Consider the following 26304-nt stretch of genomic DNA (forward strand, 5'->3'; position numbering starts at 1 on the left):
TAAGTTCCAAGTACCATTCTTGTGGAGACTCTTAATTTCTTCATTCATGGCCAATGATCACTTAAATTAGCACAAGAAGTAGCTTCAAAATAACTATAAGGCTCAACACCTTCAGGGATCTCTTGTGCAACAGAAAATGCATAAGCAACTAATACATCATCAGTGTATCGAGCAGGCCTTTAATATCCCTCCTTGATGATCTCAACCAATAGAATATTCTTGCTCTTGATAGATAGCAGGAGTGGTACTTGTAACATCATCATATATTTGATCATCACATCCTCCATTAGATGAAGATTCCATAATAGAAGAAAGAGTAATGGCTTTCACCTTTAACTCCACCTTTTCATTAGTACTCTGTTCATTACCGACACTAGTGGAAGGAGACACATAAGAATTTTTCTTAGAAGGAAATAATACTTCTTCATTAAATGTAACATCTTTACTAAGAATAACTTTCTTCCCATTAGAGTCAGAACCCCATAACCGATATCCCTTAAATTAATATGCATATCCAAGAAATACACATTTTCAAGCTTTTAGAGCTAATTTACCATCATTAACATGTACATATGCAAAATGCCCAAAAACTCTTAAATTAAAATAATTAACGGGGTTACCTGACTAAATTTCTTTTGAAAACTGGAAGCCAAATAACATGTAGTGGAGGTAGTTTTAGCCCATACATCATCCCGATGCCATAACTCAGCATTAGAGAGCATACAACGTGCTTGATGTAGAGTTCTATTAATGCATTTTGCAATACCATTTTGCAGGGGCTTTTTTACAAGTGTCTTGTATCTAGTAATGCTATTGTTAACACAGAACTCATTAACATTATTTTCACATAACTCTAACCCGTTGTTTGTTCTCAACTTTTTAACCTTTCTCCTTACTTGATTTTTTAGACAATAAGTTAGATTTTACATTTTCAAAAGCTAAGGTATCTGAATTTTCATAGAGCATAATTTCTTTGAAATTTTTATAAGAGGGAGGCAATGGGACAACTAACTTGATAGCTTTATCCTCATCTTCAATTTTGATATAAATATTTTCTAAATATATAATAATGAAATTAAATTCATCAACATGAGATTGAATAGAAGTACCTTTAACTATATAGTATATAACCATTCTTTGAGATGAAGTTTATTTGCTACACTTTTCATCATATAGAGAGATTCTAGCTTCAATCATAATGAAGTTGCATTAGTCTCATTAACTACTCGTAGAACTTCCTTAATAGGCATAGTTGAATAGTCAAAAAAGTTTTTTCATCTAACTCTTCAAATTGCATATCAAACATAGTCACAAGCTTTTTACCCATCTCTCCCCTCCCCTCCCCTCGTTCCCTGGCTATTGCTTCTTATTCTTAACAAGTAATATCAGAGTTAGGTTTTATTTAGGACATATAAGCTCATTATTATGCACACGTTTGAAGCCTAAAATGGGACTGGCCCTACTTCAATAGGTACTTGTGTGCACCACACCATTTAAAGCCTGAAAATCGAGCTGGCCCTAAAAAAGGTAGGGACTTGGTGTTTGGAACATCTTTGATATGGGAAGCCTGTGGACTCACATTTAAGGGGGAGATTATTAGGTTATTCAAATGTGAGTGGACATAAGATAATGTGGGAAGTTCCACATTGAATAAAGTTAGGCTTATTAACTAATATATAATAAAGAGGAAGAACTTATAAACTTGAATCTTGAGGTTTTGAGTTAAGATGTAGTGTTCTTCCGCTACTCTTACCCATCTCCCTTTCCCCTCATTTCTAGATAGTCGCTCCCCATTCCTAACAAAGTGGCTAATATTAATAGAAGGATGCCATATCTTAACTCAAAATCTCAAGGCTTAAGTTTACAGGTCTTTCTTCTTTATTATATATTAGTTATTAAGCTCAACTTTATCCTATATATGACTTCCCTTGTTGTTTTATATCCCCTCACACTTGAATAACCTAACACATACCTCTGTTATTATTAATAAAGAGCATAAGAATATAAAGTTGTAGGCGAGCCACTAAGCTGTTATTCATATTTCACATGGGCATGCTATTACAGCATTGGATAGAGATAATCTTAGTCATTTACATATAAACTGAATATTATATGTCACCTTCTTCTTCTCATATAATGGTCACTACTCTTTGCATGATCTTCATACCCATTATTGTCTCCTTCTTCTTCTCATAGAGTCCACATGGAAAGTCCCTCTTCTCCTTCCCTACTCACCGGAAGCTCCAGGTAGCTCGCTCCTTAATGGCTTATCTGGTTACGGCCTCCCTCAAATCTCCTCCTTCCTTAAGTTCATATGGTCTGAAGGTTTAACCATTGTTGGAGCTCTGTAGTTTTCATCAAAGTATGATTGTCACGCCTCGATAAATAATAGAGGGTGACTGACATAGAATGTGGACCATATTACACACTCCTTAAGCCCTAATTTAATATTTATATATTTTTTTCATTTTAAAATATAGTTGAATCTGTACTGAAAATTATAACATGTTTAATAATATTATTATATTGAAAATTTCAATTAGGAGCTCAGCTTTTTCCAGCCAACAAATAACATAAACCACAATAGAAACTGAACTATAGGCTATATGGAGCTAACTAACCTTACTTTCAAAATAAAATACATCAGTTCAAATGTTTATGTCAAAAGGAGATAATGCTAAGCAAAATACCACCACCCAGAATAATTTTTTGCCCTTTAAATGTCATCAGTAGGATTAATGCCAGTTAACGAATATGAGATCAAATAAGTTTCCAATGAATAGAATCCCAATAATAAATAACTAAATATGTATAAAAAGAAATTTTAACATAATTATTTATGTTACAAATAAAAATTTTCGCAAACAAATATGTAATAAATTTCGTCAAAAAGGATTTTATGTAACTTTAAATAAATTCCTGATTCATTAAAATATCATATCAAACGTCATTATTATGTACTTTCAATAAAGCAAATAATTGCATAAAATAATTATAAATATGTCATTAATCAAAAACAATAAAAAAATAGGTCTATCAAATAATTAAAAAAACATAATTATCTGGACTTATCAGAACAAATAACAAACGTGGACATACAGTCCACGAGAGTAAATAACCAAACGCGGTTTATGCCATGAAGACAAACGTGGACATACAGTCCACGAAGGTAAATAACTAAACGCTGCCGAAACTACGAAACAAACGTGGACACATAGTCCATGAGGGTAATGCTAATCAAATGCAGCTTGAAGCCACGAAACAAACGTGAGTATGATGCTCACGAATAACCATCCCTCCATTCCATGTGCATTGGCCATCGCACGGGGCTAGTACCTCCTATAAACACCCTGCTAGCTAGGTGTACCATGGCGTGCCAATAGCTAACGAAACTTCCGTTAGCAACCCATGTTCTGTATAAAGTCCCATTCAAATCCATTTTCAAACATGCGAGAAAATCATCACTTCCACAATAAAATTTTCATTTTCAAAGTCAAACTTGCATGAATCATTCTCTGTATCAATCCAATGTTTGATAAAATGAAATTTTATAATCAAAGTCCAAACTTGCATTTATTAATTAATTAAAATTTCAAAACTGATAAAGGCAATTTCACAAAATAAAGAAGTTTAATAAACAAACTATTCAATAACCACATCGTTATTACTAAAACAGTTTTGCATAAAAATGTACTATTGTAGTAAAGGAAATCTTTATTGAAAAATCAGTTGAGACGCTACCCACTTACCTGAAAAGCTCGCAAGATGAAAATTTGTTCCTTTTAAACATCTCTTAGTTGCCTTTTGGTTACTCTAATTACCTAAATAAGAAGAATGAATAACTTTTTTTAATGATAACTCCACTTCATATACTACCAATAAAAGTCATCAACCTATTATCTTGTCTAGAAATTATCAATTTCTTCTAAATCAATATTTGTCCCTAACCCAGCAACCATATTTGAAATATTTTATTTCTTTCTCTTGCTTTGGTATTTTAAAATTTTCAATCAATAACTTGATCCAAAATTATAGAGACTTCTCCGAGCTATAACATGAAAGCTTTAATAACCCATAATTTACCAAATTTTTCTTTCACACATTTTTATAAATACCTTGAGAGCATGCATTTATCATTGGCAACTTTATGAGATAAGCACCCATACAATTCAATAGCTTTCAAATTATTAATTCCATCCTAAAATTCGATTTAGCATCACTGCATGATAATATTCAGCACTAACCGACACATACACCTCAACTCTTACTAGAAGTGCATGATAGTAGCAACATAGAATAGGAACATAAGGAGGGAAAAGAAAAATACCGTGCTGCTATAGGAACGGAAAAGGAAGAAGAAAAACAGTAACTTTCATCAACGAAACATAGTGACAGCAACTTAAATCAAATGTGCTTAACACTGAAGAAGGAACAAAGAAGAGCTTCAAGTTTCCACACGCACGAGAAGGAAGAAGACCAAAATTCAGCCAGCAAACAAAATAATCGAGCTACCGTACACACACATACACAACTTCCAGCAATTGAGGAGGAAGAAAAAGAAGGATCGAACATGCGTGCATACACCACCTTTGTAAGCCACGAAACAGAGAAAAATGAGGAAGGAAGCAGACAGAAAATTTTAGCCAACAAACACACAAATCATATTACCATACACACACAGACTTCCAACTATTAGGGAGAAAGAAAAGAAAGTCTAAACATACACACATGAGCGTAGCTTTTTCCACCACAGAACAGCAAAGAAAAAAGCAAATATTCAACTCAGTACATGACAGAAAATAGACGAACAGAAGAGATGAACTAGTAAAACAAGAGGCATACCGATGGTGAGGAGAAGAACAAGCCGGAGGTGAGGAGGGAGGGCTCGGCAGTGATGAGAAAAGAAGTCTAAGGTCAGTGAAGAGGAGAGACGAGAATGCTCTGTTCTTCAAACACGAAAAATATAAAAATCTAATTGAAGAAGTACTCAGAAAATTACCAAAAAGAGCACGAAAAAATCACAAGGAAAGGCATAATTAAATTACGAAGGAGGACACTACATTTTCCTATAATTTTTAAAACAAAACTTCTGCTCAAAAATTTTGAACCCTGGATCCTTGAGAAAATATCTAGAATAAATTCTTATAAACTATCCCTTTCTACTTGCCATAAACTTATTTAAATAAAATATCTATTGGGAGAGAATTTTATTCAATTTAAAATTTAGGGTCATTACAATGATCCATTGTAAACTAACCATTGCCATGAATCCGAGGGCTTTGTCTGCCATGACAAGGAGTTAAGGAGGTAGGAGTAGATAATGGAGAAGTTGAAGAGTGAGTTGTAGGGTTTAATAGTAGTACAAAATCTTGGTTCTAGATGTCAAAGGGAGGGAAGGGAGGATGAGAGTGGTTTCTAAGACTTGAACCATATTTGCTCGCTAATGAATGTTAAATTAGGGAGGTATGGTTGAAGCTATGAATTGATGGACAGGAAGATGATGACCCTAATGAAAAAAGTTAGTAGATGTTTTCACCCTTTAAGCCTTATTAAAAAGTACTCATATTGTAATATGTATAAGACATAGTATTATATGTGTAAGTAGTGGGAATAGATAATAGGATTAAAGGACAAAAATATTCATGAATTTTTCTTTTAAGAGAACCCAGTATCCTTAATTAAAGGAGAGTATGATGTGCCATGACAAACACACATATTTGAAGTAAATTAAAAGCATTGTGCATTTGAAAACAAAAGGAAGGAGAAGAGGAAACATGAGAGATGACGAAGGCAGGTTTTGGATTTGTTGGGGCTTCAACTTTTGGCCATTTTTGAGGTGTTTTGGGCTAGATTTAAGCTAGGTAAACTTCCTAGAACTCTCACCTACCTCTATGCAAACCCATTGATTTTTAGATGGAGCCATTAGAAGTTAATTTGGGTTTCTATACCTGTAGTTGGTGAGTTTATGGTGTCTTGAAGTTGTGCTCTTAGGTTTGGATGAACCTGCCTTAAATTTGCAAATTGAGAGTAATTTGAGATCTAAATTAGTGTTATCTAACTTCATGAGAGCTAAATGAAGTTAATGAAATATTATTAAGGTGTTGGTTTAACCAACAATAGAAGTTAGATGTTGTAAGCAGCTTAATTAAGCTAGGCAATACTTATGTTAGAGCTAATAATTAAGGATTAGCATTATTTTGCTATAATTAATGATTAGCACTTAATTATGTAGATTATAGTTCAGGGTTTAGGGTTTAAGGCTTACTTGAGCTTAAGGATGCTTGAGAAGTATTGAATTCTACGGGTAATCCTTTTTAGTAACAAAAAGGTTCAGGTAATTAGATAATCTACCTTACTTATTGGATTGTTAGACTATTCATGAGGTTTTATAAAATGTGTAATTATGTAGTTATATGTATATGTATATACGTGTAAGCATGAATTGGTCTTGAAATTCTGTGTGAAATAGGAAAAATGGTTTTGAAACTATAATATTTACATATATCTTTGTATATTTATATATGTTAAATTTATGGAATATGCCCTATGATAGTGTTGTAATGATTATGGATAATGTATGTGAAATTGTGCTACATGAATACATAATTGTGTATGTGAGGGTGGGAGATTCACCATAGATGGAGTAATGTAAAACCATATGATATTAACTGATATTACGAATAGTCTTGATGTTCAGTCTTATATTTGTTTGGAAGTTCTCGCTCATCGTATAATACATAATTTCCCAGTTTATTAAAAGATTTTAGGTTATTAAATCTTCATTTCTAAAAATAGAATTAATAGCTAATATTAATATTATACACTATTTTTTTCAGTTAAATTTTTTGGAAGTTGAACATGTGTATGAAGACATTTTCATTTTTTATTTAATTTGTATATAATGTTAATTAAAGTTATTTTAAATATCTAAATCTTATAATATTTTTTAAAAAATAATATATAGATATGTGATGACTCTACATTTTTGAAAGATTTTTTAAATGTTATGTATAGTTATACACAAATTTTAATCTGATGATCTTTTTAAGTTATGCAATTATTTTTAAAATCATTTAAAAGAAAGATTAAAAAAATAAAAATTAATTTAAAAATGGCTCCCATAATTTAAATGTTGGTTCCGGCCCTGCGCCTTACTTGATGTTGACAATGTTAAAAGATTAATTTGATAAATTATTATGCTTTTCAATTAGAAAAAAATATTAAAAATATTCTACACCGGTCAAGTAATACAACTAGTATAGAATACCAATTAATTTTTTTTACACTAGTTTTTTTTTAACCAAGTGTAAAAAGTGTTTTTTCCTTTTAAATAGTAGTGTGTGTCAACATAACCTTAACACTAGGGAGAGGGTATCATCTATTCTAACAAGAGAGGGAAGGAGTTGGTAGTCCAAGAGGCTAAAAGAGCTTTAACGTTGCCTTGGCAACAATCATCAATTTCGAAGGAAGTGTAAAGTGAATAAATGGAAATAGTAGAGTAATGGGTAGAAGTTGTCCTACAAGACTAGAGGAAAAGAAAATGTTAACCAAGCAAAACTCCGACGTCCCTTTTTTTTTTGGGACCCTGGGTGTGTTAATGGATTTATGATCGTAGAAGCTTTGTCTCCCGTTATCAGGTATGTATCTAAAGGGGGCAAGAGGGGGCCCTTGGCCCTCTACAATTTGATTGGTCCTTAAAAATTTTTTAGGAATTTTTTTATTTTTCTTATAAAAAATGTAAAAATCAGTGTTAGCTCCCATCTTTTAAGTAATTTTTAATTTTGCCTCTATGCTTTCATTTCTGGATTCATCCTTTGCTTATTATCATCCTCAACCAAAACTCCCCTATCACAAATGCCACTAGTTGGGTTTGTCATTTTTGTTTTTGTTTTTTTGTTTTTGGTCTGAAGGTTTGTTATTGTTGTTGTTCCTCCATAAACGTCCATTGGCTCTTGCGTGGCTCCCTTTGTTGTTGTTCTATCATACAACTATGTGAATGTTCGTAACCCATCTCGACGCTCCTTTTAGGGTTGGTTTGGATAAAAGGAAAAATATAAAGAAAATAGGAAGATGAGAAAATTAGAAGAAAAATTTTTAAAAAATAATATACATATATATTTTTAAACTATTTTTAAAAGTTTTCTCTCTAAATTTTTCTTCCTACTAAGTTAGAGTTTATTTGGTTCAAAAGGGTAAACTAGGGAACCGGCCCATTTTCCATCAGTGCACCTCAAGAAGCCTCATTCCCTTAGTTTAAAGGAATGGGCCTTTCAAAGAAGCCCTTTCTTGTCACCAAGCAGGGGATTCTGGCCTTTCCCTTTCTCTTTCCATTTTCATCCATGATATTCCATCCTACTGAAATTGGCCTAACAAGCTAGCATCGTATTAAGACCTGAAAAGTGAAAAGCATAATTTGGGACAGATCACAGATATATAAGTTTTTCGAAAGATTTGGGACGGATATTAAAGGCATGAGTAAAAAGTTCTTGCCAGGCCCACTCAGCTGATTGCAGGTTGGGTTCTGCGTAGGGGCTGAAATAGTGAGATTTGGTCCGTAGGATTAATCGCATGGCATCTGAATCTGGATCTGGTTGCCCAAATGTGAAGGAGAAGGGTGCACCTACAGAGGATCCGCACCCTTCAAGTAACCTGGGCGGAGCATCCAACCTGGTACCGCCATCGTTTACATCGAAATCTACCTCCATATCAGCTCCGGGGAGTGGACACCAACATCCACTCTCATTTTGTTCTCTGGCAAGCTCTCTGCTTTATCGTTATAACATTTTGGATTTTTGTTAGACTTTAAGCGGTGATTCTCCTACTCCCATTATATCACCTAGTCAATTCTTATAGCAACACAGGATTTCTCTATGATGAAATGATCTGCAATTTCTTGCGTCTTTGTTTGTTTTAGGAATCTTGTTTCAAAAATGGAAGCTACAATACCAATTTGCAAGTCTGTTTGCTCACCTCATGTTGTAAGTTCATCCATCGGAATGCTTTTATAGATAAGCTCTACTATGTTCTCAGCACTGATTTCTGTTAGAAATAAGTCTCACACAAACAGTTAGCATTCAACTACGGGTTTATTTCATAGTCTTGCATTATTTTGTCATCCCATTTATATCGCGAACTTAGCGGGTACAAAGTGACACTTGCCATTCCCATAAAATGCCTGGCAACTTTTTTAATTTTATCATCATTTATTTTAACATAGATCCTTTCCACTCTGTTGGCTAAGACTGATATCGCGTTATTGTTTTCAATATTCAGAGATAGGGTTTTATTGGCAAGACAAATACGGTGCTGTGTAATTCTGAGTCATGTCAGTGCTATTTTCTAAAGGATGTACCTCAATGATTTTCAGCTTGACATTTTGTTCTGGTGGCAAAATGTTGTGAAGCATTATATGTTGTATGACATCTACACGTTTTCCTTTTTTTGGTTGAAGTTTGAATAGCATGTAAAGATGTGTGGAAAATCAGATAAAACTCAAATCGGCATTTCCTGCCCTTTTGCCACACCCTTTTCCCTTGGGCTAAAAAGATGGGAAAAGATGAAGTGGACTGATCATGCTCTGTACTGTAAGATATGATATAGATTATGACCTTTTCTCTTGAGGTTCTTGTCTCAGTTTAACGCTTCTAAAGAGTTTTTGATACCATTATCATAAAATGAAATTGTGAATATAAGGCAATCTTGGTGCAACACGCAAAATGTATTTTGGATGCAACTAAATGTAGAACTTCAAGAAACCTAACACATGGGTTTTGCTGAATGGACAAGGCATTTATACTATTTACAGCCTGTATATATTTTCCATTTCCGTTCAGCCTTTTCTTGCCTATATATTTGTATGCATGTGTATATAATTATATATGCATATATAATGTGTTCTTCTTTGAATGGAAGGGTATGTTTATGCCAAAATCTAGAGCAATCAAGAGTTCCCAATTAAGCTTTTTAGTGGGAAATAAACTGAATCTTTCAAGGCAAAGGGCTCAAAATGCTCAAGTTAGTCATAAACATAGGAGGCATTGCGGGGCTCTCAATGTGACATGCCAAGCTGATAAGATCTTGGTGGCAAATAGAGGTGAAATTGCGGTTCGTGTAATTAGAACTGCTCATGAATTGGGCATACCTTGTGTGGCTGTGTACTCAACCATAGATAAAGATGCTCTTCACGTGAAATTGGCTGATGAATCGGTTTGCATAGGTGAAGCACCAAGTAGTCAATCGTGAGTTACATACTTCTATCCTTTAATCATGATTATATTATTACTTCCTCGTGATTTCTAATTGCTAAATATATGTATATATTCTTACCCTGTTTGGTTAGCAAGATTGATAAATATGAAGTTCACATGATGCATATTCTAGTGTAGTCGAGGGCACTCACCTTAGTATCTCTCACCTTCAGTAAGGTGCCAAAAGGCGAGTGCCTTTTCCCTTGTGAAAGGCATGCACCTTACTCATTTGAAGTAATCAACTTAAAAGTTTAAGTTCAATAACCATAAAAACCTGAAAAGTTCTGCCCAACCTTTTATATTTAAGGGAATAGGGCAAAATACTAATTCTTTCTTTAAAATATTGTTTGGGCTGTTAGCTTTTTGGGGATTTTGATAACATTCACAAGAAAAAGAAAGAAAGCATTAGGTACCTTACTGGAAACTAACTTCCTTTTACAGCTCTAAAGCCTATATATGAACATACATTTACTGAAACAAGTAAACAACAGCTTTATATACATGAATTATTGGAGGCAGGATTTGGGTTAGACTCTAATATTGATAATCATGATAACACCTGACTATTATTATTAAGGTATATGAACTCCAGTGCATTTTATCTTTTGATGCTTTGCCAATGGCTCATGACTGTCATCGTTAATAAATTTATGTATTTTTTTTTCATATATAATTTTTTTCAGAATTAATTTATTAAATGTTATTTTAAGTTACATTTGTCTTTTTTTGTTTATATGACATTTGTTTTCTAATTTTCTTACTTTAGCACCTTGAATTACTCAGGCATGTGCTATTCTAGTACCTCCTGATGCATTTTAGAGTTTTAATGCCATAGGGTGCCTTTTGCATTTGACTACCTTGGCATATTCATGTAAAAGAAAATGAATAAGGAATTAATGCTGAACAGACTGAACTTTTATTTAAAAAAAAAAAATAAGAGGAGGTCAATTAACTTGAATGGGAATTGGTTGATAATTTTTCAAGAAGGGGAGGCCATAGAGGAATCATGATGGGATTATTTCTTGGAAATTATGTATTTATCTTTTGAAATTTAGCTTATCTTCAATCATATAGGTTTTTTTGGTTGTTAACAAAATAAGAAAGGTGCCAAGGAGTTTAGGTAAACTTATAGGACAAAAGGTAATGGTAAACAATATAACGTAGTACACATTTTATCATTAGGTTCTGTCATGCTTTCATTTAAAGCGTTGGTACGATGAAGTCTATTATTCATACTGATAGAAATGATGAGGCTATCAGAAAAAAAATGTAGGAACAAGTGGTTGATACCTTCACACAATAAAGTTTTATATTGAACTCATTGGGTTTAAAATTTAAAAAAGTGATATATAATATTTGTGACTAGGCGGAACATTTATGATGTTCAAGTTTGAAGGCTGCAGATGAGTGATGTATATATTTCAGCTTCAGTTCCAATTTGGAACCTCCTGCTTTGGTTGTTGGCTTGTACTATTACTTTGCTTTGCTAGCAATTATGAAAAAATTATTACTTGTTTAGAAAAATGAATTATCCTGATAAAGAGATCCATAAGTACCCTCTTACTGATGACTGTATTGTATTAAAGATGAAGATCGGTCTTCATTTCTTCAAAATGTGGATCAATCTCTGGAGACAAATTTCACATGTATGTTTCTCTGTCTCTGTGCAGATACTTATTGATTCCGAATGTGCTATCTGCTGCTATCAGCCGTAAATGCACAATGTTGCATCCTGGATATGGTTTTCTTGCTGAGAATGCAGTATTTGTTGAAATGTGCAGAGAACATGGGATCAACTTCATTGGGCCTAATGTGAGTAAGAGTGTGTAACCTGCAAAATATGAAAAACACCTGCTTCTTGTCTGCTGCTTTGCCTCTTGTTTGACAGGTCTGTTAATGTTTTTGTAACTTGGCTTTAATATTTGGAACCTACATGGATTGAAGTTGAACTTGAAAATTTAAAAAACCAGTATACTGCTGAAGTATCCTTTTTCACAGGTTCTTTGGGAGGACTAATATACTAAGCCGCTAGCATATCATATGAGCTGAACTTTAATTTATATCCAGATTGATATTGTATGATATTGTTTGCTATTGGTCTTCTGGCAAGTGAGCAAATGGTTATCAAGGTTGGCTGAAAATTGAAATAGCAGTGGAGCTAATCCTTATCCAGAAAATGTGCCTCTAGAGCTGTATTTGATAGTTGGCTCCCCCTGTCTTTTGTTGTGCTTTTCTAATTCTGAAGAATTTCATTGGAAACTTTGTTATGTAACTGAACTCCAATTTTCATGCCTTCTTTTAGTTTTTGTCTCCTCAAATGTTGCTTTCTAGTTTTTCTCAATCTTATGTGGATTTGATGTATTAGTTTATGTTTTGATATTTATTCATAAAGCCATGGCAGAAGATTCGTAGTTCTGAATTTTGCATTCTAATTTTCTTGTTAAACTGAATATATGGTTAAAATTATCAGCCTGACAGCATTCGGGTTATGGGTGACAAATCGACTGCCAGAGACACAATGAAGAAAGCAGGCGTGCCAACTGTTCCAGGAAGTGATGGACTGTTGCAGGTATTATATTTTTACTTAGGTTCACTAAAAGTTTCAGATACTTGAAAGGAGGTCAGTTCTGCTTTCATGGCATCAAATTAATGAAAAGAAGCACTGTAACAGAGCACAGAGGAAGCCATTAAGCTGGCAAATGAGATTGGTTTCCCAGTGATGATCAAGGTGCATAATGCTTTTATTTTTTATTTTTAAGCCTCTGTGTCTTGTAAGCTCTTGAAGTAAATTCTAGCTTTGATGGGTGGCAGAGATCATTTTTCTCATGCTTGAATTTTTTATATGCATACAATCATAAAACTATTCATATATTCATTAAAAGATTTGTATGTGTACATTAATAGATCAATAAATAATTTTTCTACAGCTGAATGAATAAATGTACATGGGAAAAACGAGACTCTCTTTTTTTGTGATAAAGACTGAGAGTATTAAGTTATTCATATCATGATCAATAAGAATTTTTTGTGGGGATGGAGGGTATCTTATTCATGTCAAGTAAAGCTATTAATTGTCTGCTTTTCCCTCTTGTTGTTGTTGTTGAACAAATATGGGATTGATAGCAACAATCCCTGCTTTTTGAGTTTGAGTCCCATGATTGTAGGCTAAAAGATAGTAAAAGAAATAATGGCAGAATGTTACGGTAAATCTTCTATACAAAGCAGTAAAGACAAATAAATAAAAATCCAATGATGGACATTCACTTGATAGCTTAAACTTTTGGGTTGAACTTTGAACTTGCTGAATTCCTTGACAATTCACTTATGCTTTGTGGCTTTGAAGGATTCATATACTTTCATATTATGTCCCATGCTCAATTTCAAAGCTATTTGAGGTGCTGAGGCTGCCAATATGGATTATCACTACCTGAATTATCTTTGTCTATGGCTGCATAATTCCTCCCCTTGGCCTAAATTGAATTTCCTGCCCAATTATTCCTTTGTTGGAAAAGAGACAAATCTGATAGAATTCATGTAACTTAGCTTAAAGAATTGATTCTTGTTTTTCTACCTTCAAGCAAACCCATCTTTTATTGGGAGAGGTGGTAGTTGAAACTTAGCTGAGGCGTCTGCACTTTGATTACATTCCCTATATGTGAAACTGAATATTCATCCCACTCCCTCAATACAAGCTTTCTAGCTTCTTTAATTACATCAGTAGAGGGATGATCTCAGTTAGTTTCCCTAGTTAAGAAATTTATGACTTGAGCACAATTTGATAACTCCAACTCTTCTTATTCCCTTTCCCGGCACTGGGTATTAGGTTTGAACTGAATTAATAGTAGGCTGGCTGGTAATATATAAATCAAGAGGAAGAAATGGATTTGTTGCTGTGTCTAACCAACTTTGTTGATATCTTCCTGTTTCCCTTTATGTAATATATAGGCCTCTCTGGATTGAACCCTATGATAATTTGTTCTTAAGGACCCTAGAGGAATCATTCATGTTTCAGCATCCTTTATTGGAGAAAACACTATAGCAGCATTTACATTCTGGTTTGCATCCGTAACTGTGATGTGAAGTAGTTGTATTCATCACCCAAGAGTTGTCTTTATTCGTTAGAATCTTTCAAATGAGGAAAAGTTTTATGCTTGACTGAGTACTCAACTAACTATTATAATTATTTTAAGGGAACATTGATGGTGATTGAATGACCTTCATAAAGTTTCTTAATTCTTATTTCTTTCATGTTCAAGTGCAACTGCAGCATTGCAATGAATTAGAGGACTAAAATATATGCCAATTAATGTTAGCTGTCAAACATTTTATGCTTCTTAGGCAACAGCGGGTGGTGGAGGGCGTGGCATGCGTCTCGCTAAAGAACCTGACGAGTTTGTGAAGTTGTTACAGGTATCTTTTCCATGTGAAGTTCTGAAGATATCTTGATTGATCTGTAATTTAAAGTCTTTACTTTCATGCCTCCTAAAATAGGCAGAAATATTTCATCAAACAATAAGCATATACAATAGCTATAAGGTTTATCAGATAAAAGCAAACAATTTGAGAAGACAAGAAAAATGTTTGTGCCTTGTGCACAACTGTGCATTGTTTTAGCGTATATATTTTTAACAAATTTGTAGATCAAGAATTCCTATTGCTTTGTTTGAGGTCCAAAGGTATAACAAGATTATCTACAGTGACTTTATGTTCCATTCAATTGTCATAATTCATAGCAGAAAACAATCTATTTTACATTAGTTGGCTTTAGATAGAGGTCCTCTTAGTGACAGATGCTAATTGTACAAAGATGATATTAGGTATGTTATATAAATATTAGTTAAATTCATCCTGTCCACACAAATAAGCATGTATGGTTTTGATGAAAATTGGTTCACTTTCATTGATATGCAGCAAGCTAAGAGTGAAGCGGCAGCTGCATTTGGCAATGATGGTGTTTATTTGGAAAAATACATTCAAAATCCTAGGCACATTGAGTTCCAGGTAATTTTATCTTTGTTTCAGAGATTAATAATTTGATTTTTGCCTGGGTTTCCGGCAGTAGGTTAATGCTTAAGGGAATTTTATTCATGAAAAATGTGGTTTCTAGAACAAATTTTCAAGCTGAAATTTTCTCAGAGAACCCACCCTTAAATTTTTGCATGCTGAGCATTGTAATAATCACCTACATGAAATGCAAATATCCTTGTCTTCTCAAAGGGTTGTGAAAGGGAAACATTGACTCAATGCTGCTAATTAGTAACATGATTTCATGTGATTAGCTAAAACAGATAAATCATATTGGAATTAGAACTGAAAAAATTCCTCATTTCCCCGTTTGAATTACCAAAGTAATAAAATCCTCATCATGCAAAATGCGAATCCAAGTTTCACATTCATTTGTTTTCAATATTGTTGAATCACATCACAGCTTCCTTTCTGCATTCGAGCTTATGGCAGATTGAAACTCCTAGATTGCTTTCTCTACACTCCTGTGTCAAGATTTGGCTAACACAGGCCAACAATACAGTCATTGATTATAAACTAGTACTTAACAAATTCCAAGTTTGTTATCCGAGTAGTTTTGGATGCTTTGGTCTGAGACTGAGACCTACATCCAGATTTCAGAAAAACAGATTAATAAATAAATTCATTTAATGTCTGATTCTTGTTGAAGCATTTACATAGTAGTACTTCTTCTTCTTCTTCTTTTGCTAGATGTTAAGATATCTGCTTGAATTAATAAACATTGGATTTTTGTTTTTCTACATTCAGTATCCGCTTTTCCTTTTACCCCTTTTGTATAAATGTTAATCTCATATACCCTCCGCTGCATTGCTTAACAGGTTCTTGCGGATAAATATGGTAACGTTGTTCACTTTGGAGAGCGTGATTGCAGCATCCAGGTCTTTTACAGCCTTAGTCCCCTATCCCCACTCTCCAAAAAAAAAAAAAAAATTTGGCCTTAGAACTTGTGGTCTGTCAAACTGGTTCTTGCTCTACATATGCTATAATATTTACTGTAAGTGCGTATCTTGATTGGCATTAAAATTTTACATTAAATAAACCTAAAATCTGACTTATTGTAATTTCGGGCCTTGGTGAATTCATAGCTGAGAATTAGATTATTAGAAGTTAACATGTAATTTACTTTACAGAAAAGATAAATGATTTTTTTTTTTTTTGGTTGCAAATGCCTATATGGAATTTTGGTGAGAGACCAATTAGTAGTAATGTGGAGGTTAGATTGAGAAATCAGATCATACCACATGTAAACTAGTCTAGATTTTTGGGAGCAAGTGTTTAAAATGATGGCAAAATTGATAGAGATGTTGCACATAGAATACAATCTAGGTGGTTCAAATGGAGAAAGCCTATGAAAATTATTTGTGGTTAGAAATTATCCAATAAGCTTAGAGGGATACTTTATTGAACTGTTATTAGATCAACTATGTTATATGATAGTAAATGTGGAGAGCTTTAAAGGGACAACAAGAACATTAAAGTTGGAGTAGCAAAGATGAGGATGTTAAGATAGATGTGTGGGCATACCAGAAAAGATAGTATTTGCATCGAGTATATATGAGAAAGAGTGAGCATGAGATCTATTGAAAAGATGGTAGAAAATAATTTAGCATGGTTTGGACATATACAAAGAAGGCCATGGGACATTTTGGTAAGGAGAGTGGAATATCTAGTCTTGAGTCCTATGAAGAGAGGTAGATGAAGAGCAAAGAGAATACCTGATGAAGTTGTTGAATGAGATCTTTTGGTTAACAATATACCTGAAGGTTTGATTGGTGATACAACATGATAGCATCATGCAATCCATATAACTGATCTCACTGAGTGCAATAAGGCTTATTGTTATTGCTACTTATATGGAATTATATTAACTTAAATTTTAATTGCTTCATAAAGACAAAATCTGAAATAAGCACATATGTGAAAAAATTGGCATAGCACCTATTAAGGGGAAAATGATAGAAAATCATTTGAGATGGTTTGGACACGTAGGAGAGACCAATGAGAAGAGTGGAACGGATAACTTTGACCCTATTAAGAGGGCTAGAGAAAGGCCAAATAAAACACTTTTAGAAGTTGTTGATTAAGATCCCTTGGTTAATAATATTTCTAAAAGCTTGATATATGATAGATCACAATGGTGTCGTACAATCCATGTAGTTGACCTCACCTAATGGAACAAGGCTTCTTGTTGTTGTTGTGTAATAATGACAAAAGCAAATAAAAAATAATGCTTCTTATTTCTTTTAAATATAAGATTTTTAGTTAAAAAAAATCTAAATTTGGTATTTTCTATAAAAGAAAATATTTTTTTTTATTTTAATTTGGGCTTTTTTGACTTGATGAGGGGTTAAAATTATTATGGGATAAGTCAATTCAATTACAAGTAAGCTTTTTCCATTGACTTGATTAATGGTGTTAATAGAGAGGGATTTTTTTTTTTTTAAAGGAAAGGATTAAAAAGAAAATAAAGTTAAAGCACTAAATTGAAACTTGCTATAAATTTAATGACTAAAAGTAAACTTTTATCTTCTATTTAAAATCCTAGTTTCTATATATAACAAGGATTCTTAATTTATAAATAACTAATATTATATTTCCATCTAACTTTCCTTCCATTAGCACCTCATATCTAATGCTGCTGATGTAACAAGACAAAAATAATTCAAAGTACATGGATATCAAAAAGTGTGGCTTATGGAGACTTGGTAGTACAAGATTCCAAGTCTTACATTGAGTAGTATGAAATGTTCAATGAGATATTTAAGTAGGTCGATTCTCTTACCTCAACGGCTAGTTTTTGGAGTAAAGTTTATCATCCTCCTTAAGTACTCATCAATTGATATTAAAGCCTGGTTGTCGGTGCTTTTGGAAAGGGCTACCTTCCAAGTCTTTTGACTGTTAGAAGGCAGAGTTAAGTGCCATGGAGTGTAGCCCCTAGGACGTTGGCTTTTCATAGGGTGCCAAATAATGGAGACTTGTAACATGGGATATCAAATCCCACATCGAGTAATATGAGATGCTCAATAGGATATTTAAGTGGATCGGTTTTTTCATCTCAATAGCTAGTTTTTGGGATAGGATTCCCTATCCCACTTGGGTACCCATCAGCATCAAAGAAAAAATGACTCTCCTACTAATCTCAGTTAAACACATTCTTTGAGAGGAAGAAAAGAGGAAGAGTCAATGACTTCATATAATGATAAGAAACTCTATACATAGGCTTCTGGTTATTTACTTTTCTTTCTTTCTGATCACTTTTAAATACCAGCTGAAGTATTGTTTCTGTTTCTTACGACTTCTATGCAGAGGCGAAATCAGAAATTGTTGGAAGAAGCACCTTCTCCTGCATTAACCCCAGAGTTGAGGAAGGCAATGGGTGATGCTGCAGTCGCAGCAGCTGCATCCATAGGTTACATTGGTGTGGGAACGGTAGAATTCCTCTTGGATGAAAGGGGTTCCTTCTACTTCATGGAGATGAATACCCGTATCCAGGTTTGAGCTAATAAGTTAAATGAACCAAACAAGCATTGCTCTTTTTTCTTTTTTGAACCAAATAAAAAATTACTTTTTTCATTCTTTTCTTTTTTTCTTCTTCTTCTTTTTTTTTTTTTTTTTTATGGTGGGGCACTTCATTGGAATTAGGTTGAGCATCCTGTGACAGAAATGATTTCCTCTGTTGATTTAATAGAAGAGCAAATTCGTGTAGCCATGGGAGAAAAACTTAGATACAAACAGGTACTGCAAGGTAATATTTTACCAGTGATTTTTTAGTCCTATAGTAATTATTTTCTCTGCAGGAAGATATTGCACTTCGAGGTCATTCCATTGAATGCCGTATAAACGCTGAAGACGCTTTCAAGGGATTCAGACCAGGGCCAGGTATATTGATGTGAATTTCTGCAACTACATGCTTCCAAGAAATAGCCTAAAATCTGTGGTATTTAATTGAAACACAGCAACCCAACTCACATGCTGATTTGTAAGCTGTTTGGTCAATTGGCTTCATTCATTCAGTTATAGTTGTAATTAAGATGCCAAAAAGACTCTAGGTTGTTTTACCTTTTTATTTGTTATTTTCTCATTAATGAGACATCTTGAACAACAGGGAGAATAACAGCATACTTGCCATCTGGAGGTCCTTTTGTGAGAATGGATAGTCATGTTTATCCTGATTATGTGGTTCCTCCTAGCTATGACTCCCTGCTCGGAAAGGTGCATTGCTCTGTTTCTTGTTAATTTTTTTTTCCCCATGAATTTGATTGTATATGAGGTGCTAAATCCACAGCTTATGTTGTCACGATATAAACAGATTAACTGAAAATGCTTGTCTTCAATCTATTCAGTTGATCAAATAATTCAATGCCAGTTAATATTTTATGAAAAAGATATGATCATAGTCAATTGGTCAATAACCTTGCAAGGGCTTTGGGATTTAAGCAATGATAATGTATACTTTTATACCTAATCAAATGATATGTTTTGCTTGAGTTTAACATCAGCCAATGTATAAGGCAATGGTTCGTTTCAATTGCATGGAGCTGCTTTTTCATTGAAAATCAAAATCCTGACCCAGGTCAATCTGGGTAGATTTTCTTCGTCATCTCAATATTTCGTAAAAATTAATATTGCTGGTATAAACACTCCTCTTGAGGATGAGTGATGTTACGTGATTGGACAGTTGTTCATGTGAGATAACTAGTAGTACTTTTGCTGCCAGAGAGTTTAAGGTTTGCGTCCCCATTGATTGGGGATTCCTTGGGAAACATGCAATGTATGAGGAGAGTATTTGTCATGATACAATATAATCTAGTCATAACTTGGATAGCTTATTAGCTTTGTTTTATCCAAGTTCAAGGGAACTAGAGGATACATTCAACTGGCACCTTCAGATGTCGAATGCTTACTATTTATTTTGAATACCGTGAAAGAAAAACCATCTTCATTTTTCTTGGATTTTGTTTTTGGAGGGGGGAGGGGGAGCTACTCTATGAATTTAGATTTTTAAGTTTCCCTCAGCACACGACATTTCTCTTCCTTGCCTAGTGATGAACCTTGATGAGAAATTGAGTGCACTGCACCTTTATTTATTTCAGTCAAGTACTTATATTTGAAATATTTATCCCTGCCTTGACTTCGGGAAATTTTGTAGCTAATTGTATGGGCTCCAACAAGGGATAAAGCGATTGAGCGAATGAAGAGGGCACTAGATGACACTATCATCACAGGTAAAATGATTCAAGTACAATGATTGTGAATTTGTGAATTTTGCATCGCATTATATACCGGTGCAAGTCAATTGTTTCCCTTAACCTCAAGCATTGGAAGACTGAAAGGAGAGTTATTCATGCCTTTGTTTTGAACCTCGGTCAATGTTCTTTTACATATGCAGGCCTCAATTGTTAGGGGAAAAATCCGAAATTCTTCTATCCATTTTTGATCAATTAATGTATTTTGTTACAGGGGTCCCTACAACAATTGATTACCATAAGCTTATCCTTGACATTGAGGTGGGTGCATCTGTTAAAATAGTATCATCCTTGAAATATATTTGCATATTTACAGAAGTCATACGGCGTCTCATATATGATATCTTTATTGCTATACAGGATTTTAGAAATGGCAAGGTTGATACGGCTTTTATTCCAAAGCATGAGCAGGAGTTGGCTATGGTAAGAACCTTTTAAAACTAGAGTTGAGAATAAGGGCTAGGCTTGCAGCCGTGTTTAAATAAAAGTCCGGACTTTGAAAATTAGATTTTTTTTTTTTTAAAGTAATCGGGCTTAAGGGCCTATCTCTGATAAGTTCTATAAAAAGAGGCTTGGGCCCAAGCAGTCCTTCAAGCCTGATTATTTTATCATTTTTTTTAAATTTTCATGGAATGGGCGTTTAATTGGTTTGAAGAAGAATTCTACTGCTAAACCCTAATCACTCAACTTTCTGAACCCTGCTGGACCATGTGATTGCCTTTTACTTCTCTTTGCTCATCTCTCCCTCACTGCCTCATGCCTTTAGCCATAGCTAGTCAACCACTCAACCTCACGCCTCTCATTCCTCGTCTCTCCCTCATCTTAATCTTCATCTTATGATGAGGAGGATCTAGCTGAAGATTTTAATCATCATCTTACATTTAAACTTTTAAATCTTTATTAAATTTTATGTGAGATTTTGATTTGTTTTATGTTGAATTTAGACTTTTAAATCTTTGTTGAATTAAAATGTTGGATTTTTCTTTCTAAAAAGATGACTTACGGGCTTGGCTTTGAGTCCTGTTAGTAAGGGCCGAGGCTCAAAATTAGGTCAAATTTAGGGTAACCGAGTTTTAGGGCTTGAGCCATAAGGGCTAGACCCACCCGGATTCCCATCTCTAGCTAAAACCCTGATATTGTGTCTCTAGCAATGAGTTTCAAACTTGTTGCACTATCTATTAAGGAGGGTGTCATGAGTCCCACATTGGGGACTCTCACAAGTAGGGTTCTTAAGTTTGAAAAGCTCTCTCACCTAAAGGCTAGTCTTTTAGGATGAGTTCACCTTTTGGATTTGTGCTCATGACATAGAGTATAGTTTCACGAAAAGGGCTAGCCACAAAAGGTTTTGACATGTAGGAGATTGAGTGAAGTACTGTGAAGTAGAGTTGTTAGAAATGTCAAGTCATAAGTCTCACATTAAGGAGCCTTACAAATGGAGTGAGTTTTATAAATATAAAAGGCTCTTCCTAACATACTAATCTTTTGGGATAGATTTTCCTTTTGAACTTGTACTCATGATAGAGAGATACTACAGAAACTGTGAACCTGAGGAAATTGAAAAATTTTGGTCTTGCTCACTATTTCACGAGACCTGACAGTGGCTGTAAATTCTGGGAGCCCTCATCAGTTTGTCTCAAACTTTTAGTACACTTAATGTTTTCTGGTCCTGGCAGAGCCAGCTCTAGCACGTTGTGTAAACTTTTACCGGCTATCCAACCTTAGACTTCCCATGGACAGTCCACTTGGTAAACTTATCTCTTAGTTGCAGATCAAGATATATTTTGACTATTGTCACATATCCTGTCAAACTGTTAATACAGAAGATGGAAAGCGGTCATAAATAGTTGAACCCAAGAAAATCAGACGGTAATCCTACTTGCTGATATCATTGTGTTTTGGTTGGTTTTATTCCCGATTTCAGACCGATAAAGGGAAAATCTGATCTAATTATGAAAGTTTTTGTTTTGCTCAAATTTGTAATTCATTTTAATGTTTTTTTTTTTTTTGGGCGCAATGCAGCCGCCCCAGAAGAATGTACTACCTAACACAGCCAAAGCACTTGCCGGCGCAACTGCGTGAAGCCACTGCCTTAAAGAATTTGTTGTAACCATTTATTCCTGCATGTGAAAGTTTAACGAGATTTTGTTCAGTCTCGGTTCAATTCATTGCTGACATTATGCTGTAAAATTTGTTGAATTTCGTGTCTGATTACTTGATTGCAAGGAACTGGAATTATATGGTTGCAGCTTTGTTCCAAATTCATGATTGTGTTGTAAAAAACAATTATAATGAGTATAAAAAAAAGAAAAAAAACCCCCCAGCAAGCCCTGGATAATTCTGGTGCATGTTAGGCTGAGAGTTTAGACGCCCAAAACGCCAGAAGTGCTTTTTTGGCAAACTCAAGTTCGCTTCTGTGCTTCATTGGCTCAATGCTACGATGGAATTGGCCATTTAACGAGATCCTAATTTATAATTTTCAGTTAGTCACAAGTAAATTAATATATTTTAAGTAGTATATGTTTAAAATAAAAAATAATTATATAGGAATCAATATGAGGACATGTATGTAACCCAGAAACTGAATGCTTAGACTTCAAACAAAATAATAGGAATAATAAGACTTTTAATATTTTAATTTTGTGTCGATTGTTGATTTGGTTCTTGAAGTATAGCTTTTATTAATAAAGTCCCTAAAGTTTTGTAATGCTATACAATTAGTTTCTGAGGCGTTATTTTTCCTTTTAAGCTAGAAGGATTAGTTGTATATAATTACAAACTATTAAGGACTTGATTCATAAATATCAAACTTCAAGGACTAAATTAATAATTGAAGCAAATTTAAGAGATCAAAAGTTTTATCATCCCAAAATAATATATAGTACATAAAAGGTAATATCTAACTATATTTCATCTTTTTCACCCAAATTATATATACTTATTTCATAATTTATAACTTTAAATATATGCATATAAACATTTCATACATTTTTACATACTTTTCGGGTTTTCTTCATTTTCCAGTTGTTATGAGGTAGAGATGTGTATAAATTGTAGTTTAGAAATATAAATTAAAATTTTAAAAAAATTAAAACTATTTGTTTGGTTCAACCGGTATGTATTAAAATTTCAAAAAAGAAAAAAATGCTGTCATAATGGGACTGGACTCAAAACCAATTCCTAATTCCTAATTTAACTGGTCAAATCGACCGTTGTGGTATAGTTCTCAAAATATCGATGGTTGTCTTCTGTTTAAAATCGAATTTGAACAAATTAAAGTTTGTGAATTTAAATTTAGTTAAAAATAAATTATTATAACATAATTTATGTTTGGATATAACAAAAACTTAATAAAAAAAGTTAACATTACAACGTCCCTCCCCATATAGGTCTGTTTTGGCAAAGAAAGTGAGAAGGGGGAGGGGGAGACATATGAAGGGAGTCTAGTGAGAATGATCCTTTTATGGACTCCCTTCTATTTAAAATATAAGCAGTTTTTTTTAAAAAAAATTGCATACCAATAAGTCCTTATTTTCATAAAACTATAAATTATTTTTTCCTTTTATCCTTTAGTCTCAATTATTAATGCACTTCACGATGAGTGAAAGATAACTTTATATAGCGATTTGGGTTAATAAATATATGATAAGGGTAAAATGAAAAAAAAAAATTACATGTATTAGATTGTTTATATTTTGAACCAAGATTAGTTGAAAGAAGATACTTATATTTTTTTATCAGAGGGAGTATTAAAGAAAGGGATATTTTAGGTTAGCAAGAAATTAAATGAAATCAATAATGCTTAATGATAAATGGACATTTTTCAAAATGTTAAAGCAACTTTAATAAGCACTTAGGCCCCATTTGATATGATAGAAGAGTTTTTTATGGAATCGAAATTGGAAATAAAATTGAATTGAGTTTTAAAAGTATGTTTGGTATGAAAATAGAATCTTAATATAATTTTAATAAATATATGTATTCAAAATAAAAAGCCCAAATACCTTTATTTCATTTTTTTTAATGAAAAACTTAGCAGTCAAAAAATAAAGAATGTACTTTTAAAATTCAAAATATCTTTTTTTTTAAGAACACATAAGTTAATTCCATGTTGAGTTAGTGGATTCCATGACCTTTGTAATGGAATTGAATTCCATCAATTTTGATGAAATCAAATTTCTTTAAAAAAGCAATTCAAGCATACTAAACAAGTTAATGAGACAATTTCATGTCTGAGTTCATTACCTTTCTTACAATTCTATGATACAATCATGGCCTAAGGAAATAGGCTTTTGAGACGGAACAATTTGCAAAAAGGGTGAAAAGAGGAAGCATAGCAAGATCTGAAAGTAACATGGTGATGTGAAACAAGAAATATGAAAGAGAAAGGAGAGAGAATGCCAAAACTCTCAAAAAACTCTTATTCAATAATACTTAAAGTTAAATATAAATAAAAATTTAACTCTATTTATAGAGCTCTGAAAATAATAAAATAATAATAATTTAAATTCAACTCCCAAATCTTAAATCTAAATCTAATATTAAAAATAACGATATCTAAGATAACGATAAAATAAAATAATAAATCCTAATTTTAATAGATAAATATCTATATTTAAATATCCCTAATGGATAATCCTAATATCTTAGATAAATCTTAATTATCATAATTAACCATTATCCCATATTCCATCATTTCTCCCTTACTTGAAGAACTCGTCTTGAGGCACAATTTAGTTGGGGATGGACGGGTGGGATAAAATCTAAGTTAGGTGCACCAATCTAGAAATCCATTCTAGCAAGTGAGGTAGCGATGGAGTAAATCATGTGGAAGATGAACTTGATTACAAGAATATTTTGGGAATCCTCTCCAATAGACAAGATATTGTTGAAGCTTCTCATTAAATGCCAGGACATTCTTGGCAAGTACAGCTTATCGATGAGGTGAATCTATAGCAAGGTGAGATTGTTTCTGGCTGATCACAACTTGGGAAGGTACCATTTGCACAGGAAGTAGAGGAGCTTTTAGTAGGGTCTTTAATATAGCATGTAATGATACAAGTGCTGGAATGGATAGATCACTCTTATGATTAGGTTCCATAAGGGTTACTATAGATTCCTTTCAATTTAAGGTAGGAGTTTTAACTTTCTCTTGCTTGATTGCTTGTTTCTACTAATTTAGTGATTCTAAAAATGTTTAGAAACTCTTCTTTATTTTTTCAGTTAAACATGCACCTTCTTGAATTTGATGTTTCAATTCAACATCGGATTCAACATTATGGTGTTTGACCTTAGTCATTTGCCTTTCGAATTTAGCATCAAAACTTTCATCCTCAGCAATCTGGCATGCATATTCAACCCTGTGACGTGTTTCATAACCACACTATTGGTCATATGCATACAAATATTGTCATTGTTCTTCAATTATTTTCCTCTGGTAGCCTTCGTTATATTGTGGATACCCAACATGTCGAAGTGGGGTGCCATACTAATTTTAGCACTCCCTACATGGGCATTCATGATAATATCCCATATAAAATCATGAATATATGGATTGAAAATTATCCTTCAAATATTCTATATGATGAGTTGTGGCTTTAGGGAAGGTTTAGGTTATTTTATAAATCTCAACTAGAAAAGCAACATAGGGAAGAGAGGTGGAACTAAGCTTTGGTACCAAATTGATGTGAAATAAGAAAGAGGAGGGAGAAGGAAGAGAAAACTATATAACTCTTATTTAAATATCAAACTTAATATAATTGAAGAACCTTAAGGCTATTTATAGAGCC

At 33.4% G+C, this 26304-nt stretch overlaps 1 protein-coding gene across 2 annotated transcripts; it reads left to right on the forward strand.

Annotated features, from left to right (window-relative positions):
• Positions 1 to 8609: 8609 nt before the first annotated feature.
• Positions 8610 to 22778, forward strand: LOC129284977 (biotin carboxylase 2, chloroplastic). Of its 2 annotated transcripts, none has more exons than XM_054920515.1 (17): positions 8610 to 8754; positions 8915 to 8978; positions 9913 to 10238; positions 11918 to 12059; positions 12718 to 12816; positions 12919 to 12975; positions 14586 to 14657; positions 15159 to 15248; positions 16091 to 16150; positions 18579 to 18764; positions 18915 to 19007; positions 19070 to 19151; positions 19378 to 19484; positions 20422 to 20497; positions 20733 to 20779; positions 20879 to 20941; positions 22538 to 22778. In XM_054920515.1, the coding sequence occupies exons 2-17, from the start codon at positions 8931 to 8933 to the stop codon at positions 22595 to 22597; spliced, it is 1608 nt and encodes a 535-aa protein (XP_054776490.1). In that variant the 5' UTR covers positions 8610 to 8754; positions 8915 to 8930; the 3' UTR covers positions 22598 to 22778. The 2 variants fall into 2 exon arrangements, with proteins under 2 accessions (XP_054776490.1, XP_054776480.1); XM_054920505.1 differs by having other exon boundaries at positions 8623 to 8809.
• Positions 22779 to 26304: the final 3526 nt, after the last annotated feature.

The sequence above is a fragment of the Prosopis cineraria genome, unplaced genomic scaffold (assembly GCF_029017545.1).
Source record: "Prosopis cineraria cultivar Desert tree isolate PC_DT_omini unplaced genomic scaffold, ASM2901754v1 PC1, whole genome shotgun sequence".
In the NCBI taxonomy this organism is placed as follows: Eukaryota; Viridiplantae; Streptophyta; class Magnoliopsida; order Fabales; family Fabaceae; genus Prosopis; species Prosopis cineraria.